The sequence below is a fragment of the Mus musculus genome, chromosome Y (genome assembly GCF_000001635.26).
Source record: "Mus musculus strain C57BL/6J chromosome Y, GRCm38.p6 C57BL/6J".
In the NCBI taxonomy this organism is placed as follows: domain Eukaryota; kingdom Metazoa; phylum Chordata; class Mammalia; order Rodentia; family Muridae; genus Mus; species Mus musculus.
Window position 1 is genome coordinate 1,342,730 of NC_000087.7, and position 13,120 is coordinate 1,355,849.

Sequence of the window (13,120 nt, forward strand, 5' to 3'; positions counted from 1 at the left end):
AGATCCTTCCTTTTGCCTAAGATTTTCATGAATTCATTGCTTTTAATAGCTGAGTAGTACTCCATTATGTAAATAAATATAACACATTTTCTGTATCCATTCCTCTGTTGAGGGGCATCTGGGTTCTTTCCAGCTTCTGGCTATTATAAATAAGGCTCCTATGAACATAGTGGAGCATGTGTCCTTCTTACCAGTTGGAACATCTTCTGGATATATGCCCAGGAGAGGTATTGCGGGATCCTCCGGTAGTACTATGTCCAATTTTCTGAGGAACCGCCAGACTGATTTCCAGAGTGGTTGTACAAGCCTGCAATCCCACCAACAATGGAGGAGTGTTCCTCTTTCTCCACATCCACGCCAGCATCTGCTGTCACCTGAATTTTTGATCTTAGCCATTCTGACTGGTGTGAGGTGGAATCTCAGGGTTGTTTTGATTTGCATTTCCCTAATGATTAAGGATGTACAACAATTTTCAAAGAGTTGAACGTCCAATTTTTACATGAGGGATTGAAAACACCACTAATTAATAATATTGTGATAGTTTTAATGTATGATTTACTGAATCTTTTAAAATACATTGAGTCAAGAATCATGTTAAAAAGATAAAGATAATGTTAAAGAGAACAACAGAAGAATAAAAATATGGATGACTTCTGTTTCATTAACAAGACAAAAATGCTACTCTAGATACTATGAAAGATATGGAGCTCTAATGAACTCTTTTTGCTCTAGCTTTTCCAGAATTGTTTGGCTGAAGTGAGCTTTGCAGCAAACAATTCACGAAAACCTAATAAAGCTAATGCAATACCAGAATATCTGTAATTGTAAAGATACTATTGTCACATGAGCATTCATAAAAAATGAAATACAATAGCCCTTCAATTAGTATTAAAGTATACTATTCTTTCTGAGAGGCAAAGAATCAAACTTTTACATTTTAACAGTAGAAATATGGTCTGATTATGTATAACATTCTTATCTCCAAAATAAATACAGGACTTTATATTCATTTATTTTGGTTAATGTTAAGACTTCTGAGTACATATATCAAAAGTGCTTCATAGTGAACAAGCACAAATACAACTTATTTCTTCATAAGCAACCGGTTTCCCACTATCCATTAAAAATTTAAAGCTTTCAGAAAATTAAAGTGACTTAGAGTTTTACATAAAGACATTAAAATATCACCGAAATTAGCCCTAAAGATAATTTAAAAACAGTTATTACACTAGTGTGATCACTTCCTTCTGTGCTATAGTCAACCTCTGGATTTCCTCCAGGGCTTATACTTCCTGTGCCAACTCCTCTGAATCAACATCATCATCCTATTTACTGTATCCTCCTCCAGGTTTTTTCCTGATGAAAACTCATTACAATCCAACCTTTATTATACCCCAATCCATCAGATCTAACTTAGATCCTATAGCCAGTGCTTCAGTGTAATCACGACATGTCCACCAGGGTTCCAGTCCCTGTGCTCCAGCCTAACTCTAATCACCTCATCTTTATCAAAGCTAAGTTCTAAGCTTCCAGCAGAACTTGTTGTATGTACAATCATCCAAAGTTTCATCTAAGCACCTAAAAATTCCACTGTATCCAGACTTCCTATGTTTATCTTCGGGGTTTAACCTGGGTTTCATATCTTTGCCTGCAACCTTTCCAGTGCTGCAGCAAAGCCCTAAGTTTCCTTCAAGACTTACCCTACCTGCAGTCACCAACAGGAACCCCACACAACATCCATTATTAAAACATAACAAGATGGTCACAACACATACATTTCATTATAACATAAGTTGAAACACATATCAATGTCCTCAATTTCCCAAACAAAAGACAAAGACTGAACAGATCAAGAAATAATATCTATCCATTTGCTTTCTAAAGGACATACATTGTAATTAAAAATTGTCAGACTTAGAATAAAGGGACAGACACAAAAGGGAAGACTCCAATCAATTTGGACCAGAAAGTACTCATCAATAGCATCTGAGAAAAAAGGCTTCAAACTAAAACTAATCAAGAGTTAAAGAGGAACACTTCATTCTAATCAAGAGAACAGTTAACCAAAAACACATTACTACCCTAAATATATATACACCAAACCCAGGGGTATCCAATTTCTTTAAAAACAAAACAACTACTACTGGATTTAAAGACACAGATTCACATGAGTCTATTAGTAGTGGGTGATTTCTGTGATTTGGTTGTTGTTTTTCCTTTTCTTTTTTTAAACATGTGTTAGCTAAGTAGATTTTAAAACAAATATAAAAAAAAAGTGGGTGATTTCAATACCCCACTTTACGAAAAAGACACATCTGAATAAAAAATGAGAAACATAATACGTTAAATGGACTTAAGAGATAGATTAGCATGCCTGCCTTGCCTGAACACTGTAGTCTGCCAGTTCCCAGGAGGTCTGCCCTAATCAGGGACACAAGTGAGAACCCTATCAGCTGTGACCCCCACAAAGCACAGCAGAAGTGGGTCTATCTAATTTATGCCAAAGCCCCATTGTCCTACCAGTTGGCACTTTTGTTTACATCTATGGCAGATTGGTGTGCGTGACCCCACCACCCACAGCCTGCCTGTTTTCCAGGAACCAGGGGCACAGGATGCCTACCTTAACCAGACGACAACACTGCCTGCCCACAATCCCTAGAGCTCTACATGCCTCCAAGGAGGCCTGCTCCAGTCAGAGACACCCAGGCCAGTTATCAGATAAACAGAGGGCAAAAGGCAAGCAAATGAACAAAAATGAACAGTTGCCAATGCAATTTGGCATCACCAGAACCCAGTTCTCCCACTACAGAAAGCCTTGGATACCCTAACACACCTCAAGAACAAGGTTCTGACCTAAAATTCCATTACATCAAGATAATAGAAGTCTTTAAGAAGAATATGGATAATCCCTAAAAGAAATCAAGAAAACAGGGCAAACAGGTAGAAAAGCCCTAAAAGAGGAAACAAAAATAAATCCCATAAAGAAATACAGAAAAATATAATCAAACACGTGAACAAATGGTCCAAGACCAAATAATAGAGAAACACAAATAGAGAACAGTAAAGAAATAAAAATGGAGATAATCCTGGAGATGGAGGACCTTTCCTGATGAAAAAAGTTACAAATGCAAGCATCAGAATACAAGAGAAAAAACAGATAATCTCAGATGTAGAAGATAATGTAGAAGACACTGGAACAACAGTCAAAACAAAATACAAAGTGTAAAAAGTTCCTAAATCAAAACATCCAAGAAGTTTGAGATACAATAAAAAGAACAAATCAAAGAATAACAGAGAGAAAAGAGTTGAAGATTTCCAGTTCAAAGGGCCTTTAAACATCTTCAACAAAACTATAGAAGAAAACTTCCTTAACATAAAGAAAGTGATGGCCCTAAATATACAAGCAGCCTAATAGATTTGACCAGAAAAGAAAATCCTCCCACTACATAATAATCAAAACACTAAGTGTGCAGAACAAAGAATATTAAAAGCTGGAGGTTAAAAAGGCCAAGAAACACATAAAGGTACACCTATCAGAATTAGACCAGACTTCTCAACATAGATGATAAAAATCCAGACGATCCTGAACAGTTGTAATGCAGACCTTAAGAGACCACAGATGCCAGCCCAGGCTACTATACCTCTATCACCATAGTGGAGAAACCAAGATATTACAAAACAAAGCCAATTTAAACAATATATTTCTACTAATCAATCCCTATAGAGGATCATAGAGGAAAACTCCAACACAAGGATAACAACATCCAAAAAATAAGCCACAAGAAATTAATTATCTCACAAAAACCCAGAAGAGAATCAGACACAATAGCCCATAGCCAACATCAAACTAAATAGAGAGAAATTTGAAGCACTCTCACTAAAATTAGAGACAAGGTAAGGCTGTCTACTCTTTCCCTATGTATTCAACACAGTACTGGAAGTTTTAGCAAGAGCAATTAGACATCAAAAGGAGGTCAAAGGGATACAAATTAGAAAGGAAGAAGTCAAGATATCACTATTTGCTGATGATTGTGTACATAAGTGACGCCCCAAATTCCACCAGAGAACTTTAGATAGGTGATAAACAACTTCAGCAAAGTGGTTGTATATAAAATTAACTCAAATTAGTAGCCTTCCTCTACTCAAAGGATAAACATGCTGAGACAGAAATCAGGGAAACAACACCTTGAACAATAGTTGGAAATAATATAAAATACCCTGGGTGGAACTCTAACCAAGCAAGTGAAAAAGAACTGTATGACAAGAACATCAAGTCTCTAAAGAAAGAAAATGAAGAAGACCTCAGAAAATGGGAATATCTCCCATGCTCATGGTTTGGCAGGATTAATATAGTCAAAATGGCCATCTTACCAAAAACAATCTACATATTCAATGCAATCCTTATCAAAATCCCAACTCAATGAATTCTTCACAGAGATAGAGAAATTATCAAATTTATCTGGAATAACAAAAAAATCCAGAATAGGGAAAACCATTCTCAACAATAAGAGAACTTCTGGAGGAATCACCATCACTGACCAATCAAAATTTCAACTCCATTTCTTACAGAGATAGAGAAATTCCTAAATTCACCTCGAATAACAAAAAAACCCTAGGATATTGAAAACTATTTTCAACACTGGGGGGAAATCACCATCCCTAACCTCAAGTTGTACTACGGATTAGAAACTATATGGTATTGGTACAGAGACAAGCAGATAGATCAATGGAATAGAAACGAACTCACATACCTATGGTCACCTGATCCTTGAACAAAGAAGCCAAAACCATCCAGTGGAAAAAAGACAGTATTTATCTTTTCTTTCCTCTTTCTTTCTTTTTTTCTTCCTTCCTTCCTTCCTTCCTTCCTTCCTTCCTTCCTTCCTTCCTTCCTTCCTTCCTTAACATACAAACATGTTTATTTAAGGTGCAGTTTTCTAAACTAGTACCTAAACACTGAAGTAGTAAAGTAATTCATTGGAAAAAATAATTAGGTTTTAAATGCCCTAAAGATCTAAAAATATAATTTGAGCAGGAAGTGTGCTAAAAAAATAATTTTTTGGTAGGCAACTAAAGTCCCTGTTTAAGATATTGCAAAATCCTTCAAGTACTGTGTAAATACAATATTTAATATTTAATTTAGTCTCAATAACTTGAAAACATGTTTTTGTAGAGTTCACATACTATATCTAAAAGACAGCATTTTCAATGTTGCTGGTTTAACTAGCAGTCTGCATGTAGAAGACTGCATATTGATCCATCTTTTTTATCTCCTTGTACAAGCCAACTTTTAGTGGATCAAGGTCCTCTGTATAAAACCAGATATGCTGACTCTAGTAGAAAAGAAAGTGGGAAAGAGCCTTGAACACACTGGCACAGGGATTTCCTGAAGAGCACACCAATGGCTCACACTCTAAGACCAACTATTTACAAAGTGGGATATCATAAAATTGCAAAGCTTCTGTAAGTCAAAGAACTCTGTCAATAGGACAAAACAGCAACTCATAGATTGGGGAAAAGTCTTTACCAATCCTACATCCAACAGAATATATACAAAGAACTGAAGATGTTAGACTCCAGAGAACCAAAGAACCCTATTAAAAATGAAGTACAGAGCTAAACAGAGAATTCTAAACTGAGGGACACCAAATGGCGGAGAAGCATGTAAAGAAATGTTCAACATCCTTAGCCATCAGGGAAATAACAAGCAAAATGACCCTGAGATTCCACCTCACCCGAGTCTGACTGGATAAGATCAAAAACTCGGGGTACAGCAGATGCTGGCGAGGATGTGGAGAAAGAGGAACACTCCTCCATTGCTGGTAGGATTCCAAGATGGTACAACCACTCTGGAAAACAGTCTGGTGGTTCCTCAGAAAATTGGACATAGTACTACAGGAGGATCCAGCAATACCTCTCCTGCACATATATCCAGAAGATGTTCCAACCGGTAAGAAGGACACATGCTCCACTATGTTCATAGCAGCCTTATTTATATTAGCCAGAAGCTGGAAAGAACCCAGATGCCCCTCAACAGAGGAATGGATACAGAAAATGTGGTACATTTACACAATGGAGTACTACTCAGCTATTAAAAACAATGAATTCATGAAACTCACAGGCAAATGGATATAAGTAGAAAATATCTGAAAGTCTCTTGTGAGACTATGCTGGGGCCTAGCAAACACAGAAGTGGATGCTCACAGTCAGCTATTGGATGGATCACAGGGCCCCCAATGGAGGAGCTAGAGAAAGTATCCAAGGAGCTAAAGGGATCTGCAACCCTATAGGTGGAACAACAATATGAACTAACCAGTACCCCCTGGAACTCGTGTCTCTAGCTGCATATGTATCAGAAGATGGCCTACTTTTGGGATAGCAGTGGGAATGTAAATGAGGAAAATACATAATTAAAAAAATTAAAAAAAAATTAGAGAGCGGAAAAAAAAACCTATCCTGAGTGAGGTAACTCAGTCACAAAAGAACACACATGGTATGTACTCACTGATAAGTGAATATTAGCTCAAAAGCTTGGAATACCCGCAACACAAGTCAGAGACCATATGAAACTCCAGAAGAAGACCAAAGTGTGGATGATTCAGTCCTACTTAGAAGTGGGAACAGAATAATCAAGGGCAGTAGATGGGGTGGGTAGACATCTGGGAGGGAGAGGAAGGAGGAAGGAAAAAGTGGGGAGCGATCAGGTGTGGGAAAAGATGGGAAGAACAAAGGGTCAGGAAATTGAACAGAGGTGTACAGTCATGTGGGATGAGGAACTGGAGGCAGCCACTAGGAAGTTCCAGATGCCAGGAAAACAAGAGGCTCCCAGGACCCAGCCGAGATGACCTTAGCTGAACTACCCAACAAAGTGGAGAGAGAACTTGTAGCGATCATATTCAGAGGTTAGGCATGGCCCCTGGTTGAGGGATCGGGCCATGTACCCATCTCCAAAATTTTAACCCAGAATTGCTCCTGTCTACAGGAAATGCAGGAACAAAGTGTGGAGCAGAGACTGAAGGAAAAGCCATCCAGTGATGTGACTGCCCCACCTAGGGATCCATCACATCTGCGGACACCAAAGCCAGAAACTATTGCTGGTGCCAAGAAGTGCATGTAGACATGGCAGTCCTGAGAGGCTCTGCCAGAGCCTGACCAATACAGATGTGGATTTTTATAGCCAACCATTGGATTGAGCATGGGGACCCCAATGGAGTAGGACTGAAGGAGCTGAAGGGGTTTGCAATTTCATAGGAAGAACAAAATTATCAACCAACCAGACTCCCCAGAGCTTCAGCGTACACATGGAGGGACCCATAGCTCCAGCAGAGGATGGCCTAATTGGTCATCAATGGGAGGAGAGGCACTTGGTCCTGTGAAGGCTTGATGTCCCAAGTTAGGGTAATACTAGGGCAGTGAGGCTAGAGTGGGTGGGGAAACTCCCTCATTAGAAAAAGAGGGAAAAGGGATAACATTTGAAATGTAAATAAATAAAATAACCAATTAAAAAAACAAAAAACACTTACTTGCTGTAGTATTCCACAATTAGTGGCTACTGGGGTTGCTGAGGGTGGGAAAGGTATCACTTATTCTTTAAGTGGCTGGCTACTGGGAGTTTGACCAAGTAACAGTGAGTATATGTCTACAATAAATTAGACTTTTGTTTTCTTTTCTTTTTTAGTGGGAAGGCCTGAAGAGCAGGTGGGGTGAGTATCAGAGGGGTGAAAAGAGTAACCAGGGTGCATTTTGTGAAATTCGAATGTAATTATTAAAAAAAACCCAAAAAACAAACCACTTACTTGCTAGGACAGTACAATAGTAAGTCAATGACAAATGACTGCCAGGCCTTTTCTTTATTGAGTGAATCCATAGCAGTTGGAATTAAAGCAAAACATAATGTCATCACTTCCAGGGCTTCACAGCAAACTTGTTCATCTTTCACTTCTAGATTACTCCTTGTACTGGTGGTCTGTAAAATTATAGCAATGAGTAAATTATTAGAGATTCACTTATAAAAAATGGTCAAAGTTTTTCTGTGGTGCAGTACATATTTTCTACTCACTTCTTCTTACTGAAGTGTTAGTATGGTTAATAAAATTAAAGAAGTGTAAACAATGATATTCAGTTATGTACTTTTTTTTTCAGAGTAGGAAGTAGTTTATTTTTGTGTGATTATAATTCCTTCCAGAGAAACTTTTAATGTTTCCACAGCCTACACAGAATGCCATTTTTTTTGGTCAAAAAAGTAATCATTTTACAATTTCTTGAGATTAACAAATACTCCTGAATCCTAAAATATGTAGCTAAGAGTTTTGAATTTGTCATTACCATCAAAATGTATTCAATACAAAATATTTGTATTTCTTCAAAAATATTAATTTTAATTTATCAGGCAAGTAATTACAACAAGAGCTAACGATCCCAATGCAGCTAGGAGATGGTGGCGCACACCTTTAATCCCAATAGTCAGGAGGAAGAGGCAGGTGGATTTCTTAGATTAAGGCCAGCATGAACTACAGAGAAAGTCCAGGACAGCCACGAGGGGTACACAGAGAAATCCTGCCTCTAGAAAACAAATGAAAATCATAACCAACCAACCAACTAATCAACCATCAAAAAACCCAATTTATTTATTTTGTTTTGTATTTTGGCTTTTGAGACAGGGTTTGTCTGTGTAGCCCTGGCTGTCCTGGAACTCACTCTGTAGATCAGGCTGGCCTGGAACTCAGAAATCCACCTGCCTCTGCCTCCCAAGTGCTGGGATTAAAGGCATGCACCACCACACCCAGCTGCAGAGGCAATTTGTTGCTAAGAGGTCTTGATATAACATGTAAATGATGACACTCTTCTTACGTCTATACTAAAATAACCAATTAAAACAGAATTTAAAAATTAAAAGCTGTATGAAGAAAACTAGGAAAAAAATACTATCATAAATGCTTCTGGTATTTACTTCACTTTTTTTTTCTTTTCTTTTTTAATCTTCACCTTCAAAATAAAATTATTTTCATTTGTAAACATATTAGTTACTTTAAAAAAGACAAGTAACTTGGTCTTGAAATATGGTACATAGATTCAACTTGAAGTAAACTTTATGAAGTATTACTTAAAAAACATTATTTCTGTTATTCTTACCATCTTGTAAGTTTCTGTGATATCTTCATTTGGACTAAAAACTAGCTCTAATGATCCACATCCTGCTGCCCAGATGATTTTTTGTATAGCTCTAATAACACAAATATCAGGTATATATCTTGAGGCCTGCAAGAAAATGGGTAACTCACTATGCTGACCATAACCATAAAGTAAGTAATCAGAAGAATGAAACATTTTCCTTTTTCTTAAATTGTTATTCTTTATGAATAAGTGGTCTTTATGATTAAGCCCTCCAAAATCCCAGCAATTTCAAAATTTGATACTAACCAACCCTGATATTTGTTGAGCAAGATGAACTGATACATTTCTAAGCATGCACTCAGAAGAAGGATTAGGAATGCTTTGAAGGGCATTTTGTAGCACCACAGCTTGATCATGAGTAACCTGGTTAATCTGAAGGGAAAAAAAGATTTGAAAAACCTGTACACAAAATTACAGAATGAAATACTACTCAAATCACTTCTGAAGATTTCTACTTTCTCTAAATTTATGGCAACTTAAATAAAAGCATCTAAATATGTTAATATTTTACATTTCTTTTCCTTTTTTTTTTTTTTTGAGACAAGGTTTCTTTGTGTAGCCCTGGCTGTCATGGAACTTACTCTGAGGCTTCCAACTCAGAAATCTGCCTGCCTCTGCCTCCCAAGTGCTGGGATTAAAGGTGTGCACCACCACTCCCTGGCTTAAATTTCCTTTCTTATTTGTCTGTCATTTTAGTAATATCCTCAACAGATTTCAAATTTATATGAAATTAATATATCGTTTCTACAATTCAGTTCACTTCCTCTGGCATGGTTTAAAAACTACAACTCTGAACTAACATTTTTACATATCTCTGGGGTAATTACTCTCCAATGCCTAAGCTTTCAACAAATGATTATATTACTCTGCAAAGGTTGGAAGCAACAGATAACAACCTTCAGGGCCAAGGACATGGTTCAGTGTTATTTGCTTGCTAAAATATCATGAGGTAATTAGTTTAGGTATCTAGGATTTATCTAACTAGTGGTTGATATAGTAGCCTACATATAATTATAGTGCACAGAAAACAACAGGGAACCCCCAAAAAGCGAGCCAGGTAGACTAACTATATTGGCACACATTAGGTTCAAATGATACTACATCTCAGTATTTCAGTACTTGAGGAAGACAACCAATGTCAATGACTGGTCTGTACATGTACAGCCATGTATGTCTGTATGTACAAAAATCCACAGACACTTGTGTATGTGGGCATATATATGTATGTATAAATTACATGTATACACATGTATGTATGACCATACACATGTGCTTTTACATAAACACACAATCAAAAAACCTTTTGTTCTTTGAAATGTGTGTACTTATACATCTTATAATTTTATCTTTAAAATGCTACTTGTATTCAAGACTACTTTTTTTAAAAATATTTTTTATTACGTATTTTCCTCAATTACATTTAGAATGCTATCCCAAAAGTCCCCCATACCCCCCCCCCCACTTCCCTACCCACACATTCCCATTTTTTGGCCCTGGCATTCCCTTGTACTGGGGCATATAAAGTTTGCGTGTCCAATGGGCCTTTCTTTCCAGTGATGGCCTACTAGGCCATCTTTTGATACATATGCAGCTAGAGTCAAGAGCTCCAGGGGTACTGGTTAGTTCATAATGTTGTTGCACCTATAGGGTTGCAGATCTCTTTAGCTCCTTGGATACTTTCTCTAGCTCCTCCATTGGGGGCCCTGTGATCCATCCAATAGCTGACTGTGAGCATCCACTTCTGTGTTTGCCAGGCACTGGCATAGCCTCACAAGAGAGAGCTATATCAGGGTCCTTTCAGCAAAATCTTGCTAGTGTATGCAATGGTGTCAAGACTCCTTTTATTATGTGAACTCGTGTACTTGTAACCAAAAAGATGCAAAGTTTCTTATAGTTAATGTATTCGTTTTCTTTCTATAAATTAGTTTCACTGTAAAATTCTTAAAAGGTCATATTGCTATTTTGCTTTGTCTTTTTTTGTTTTCCAGACAGGCTCTTACTCTCGGTATCAGGTTGGCCTTTCAATTCATGTTACAGCAGAAGGTCGTTTTAAACTTGTAATTTGTCCTGCCTGGCTTCGCAAATGCTGTCATTGTAGGAATATATTATCACCCATGGTAAGATTTTTAATATAGTTGTCTTAAATAAATTCAGAGTGTATAAACAAGTAAATTATAAAGGAGGCAAAAGAAACACACAAGTCTAATACTCCCAGTTTTTCTAATGAGAGAAGCTTAAAATATTATGTTACATATACTGTAATGGTTTTGATCCTTCAGCCTATCTGTGTGAATCTACTACATATAAAATCTGTGTTGGCACAGATTTCAAAGTATATTTTGAGAGCTACTAAACTTCACTGAAAAATCTTAGCTCATTTATACTACATCCAAAAACAGAAACTTCTAATTAATGTGGCTGCCTGAATGTCTAAATAAGATAAGCATGTTGACTGATGTACAAAAACTTACCAATCAGCCAAAAACAACCCTATTATTCAAAACTCCAAGAGAACTTAGTAAGTAAATAAATGTGCAAAGGCTTTTCTTAATACACATGCATGTCTCTGAAATTCAGAAAGAAAAATATTTTTATGCAAACATGCATGCATTCATGTATCAATAACCAAGCACTTTGTAACTAAGCTACATCCCCAGGCCAGTTTTGCTTTATATTTGTGACAGAGTTGCACAAAATCATCTAGAGTAGACCTGTACTTGAATTTTTCCTGTTTTAGCCTCAGTGATTAAGTGATTAAGCTCTCTAATAGAATATGAACAAGTGTGATTACAGGCTGGTTACTTCTCAATTAGTTGCATAATTATTTTTTAATTACATGTATGTATGTATATACATATGCACATACCTACATAAGCATGCATGCATGCAGGGGGTGGTGAGCACATAAGGGAGGCCAAAGGACAACTGTGAGAGTTAATTCTTTTAATTCTTTTCTTTTACTATGTGGGCCCTGGGCATTGAACTCAGATTATAAACTTTGGCAGTAAACCTGAACTTACTGTACCATCTCCCTAGCCCATGGCACAATTTTTAATATACAATGAGAAAAAGCTATGGTAAGCATAATTATATCCTAAACATATAAACTGTATGTAAGATCCTGTGGGTAAAATTCTGATTAAAACAACTTTTTTGAGGTAAAAATACACATGGAATTTACAATATAAAATATTCATACTTAAAATGGGGAAAGGCCTCATAAATGTTATTTTTATACTTGTGTGTATAAATCTCATTGTTTTTACTTTTAAAACATAAAATGTTTCAAAATATTTACAATCACATGAAAGAATACAAGAAAGAAGTTATGTATTACCTTAGGTTCAGTATTATCAGCAAGATAAACTTGTTTCACTGCATTATCCATTAATTTTGTTGATATGGTCCTAGAATTATTATTCTGAAGTACACCACAGCAATTACATTTTATTTGTCTTATTTTAAACAAAATAGCACACTATATAATATTCAAATAAAAATTTAAAGTAAAATAGTAAATACATAGTTACTTTTCAAGCTTCTGATTAACATTTTATGTATCAGGGATATTTTAAAGCATCATTTAAAAGGTTGGCTACATTATTTCCAAACAACAATTTATACATTAGTAATATTCAATGTAAATAAATTAACTCTAATTTAGTTATAATTGAATTTAACTTTTACAATATATGAAAATATTTTAGAAATTGTTGGTGGTTAAGTATCAGAAGTCACAGTGAAATAATAACTGTTGATAAGAAAATCATATATGGGGGTTGGAGAGATGGCTCAGTGGTTAAGAGCACTGACTGCTCTTCCAAAGGTCCTGAATTCAAATCCCAGTAACCACATGGTGGCTCACAACCATCTCTAACGGGACGTGATGCCCTCTACTAGTGTGTCTGAAGACAGCAAGTGTACTCATATGTATAAAATAAATAAT

The 13,120-nt window shown here is 36.4% G+C and overlaps 1 protein-coding gene across 1 annotated transcript in view; it reads right to left on the reverse strand.

Moving 5' to 3' along the window:
- The window catches only part of Usp9y (ubiquitin specific peptidase 9, Y chromosome), a 160,822-nt gene that overhangs the window by 43,769 nt on the left and 103,933 nt on the right, over positions 1-13,120 (reverse strand). Inside the window, exons 26-28 of the mRNA NM_148943.2 lie at positions 9,421-9,546; positions 9,133-9,258; positions 7,797-7,966 (exon numbers count right to left, since the gene is read on the reverse strand). Coding sequence (NP_683745.2) covers positions 7,797-7,966; positions 9,133-9,258; positions 9,421-9,546 — 422 coding nt within the window. The remainder of the gene's footprint in view (positions 1-7,796; positions 7,967-9,132; positions 9,259-9,420; positions 9,547-13,120) is intronic.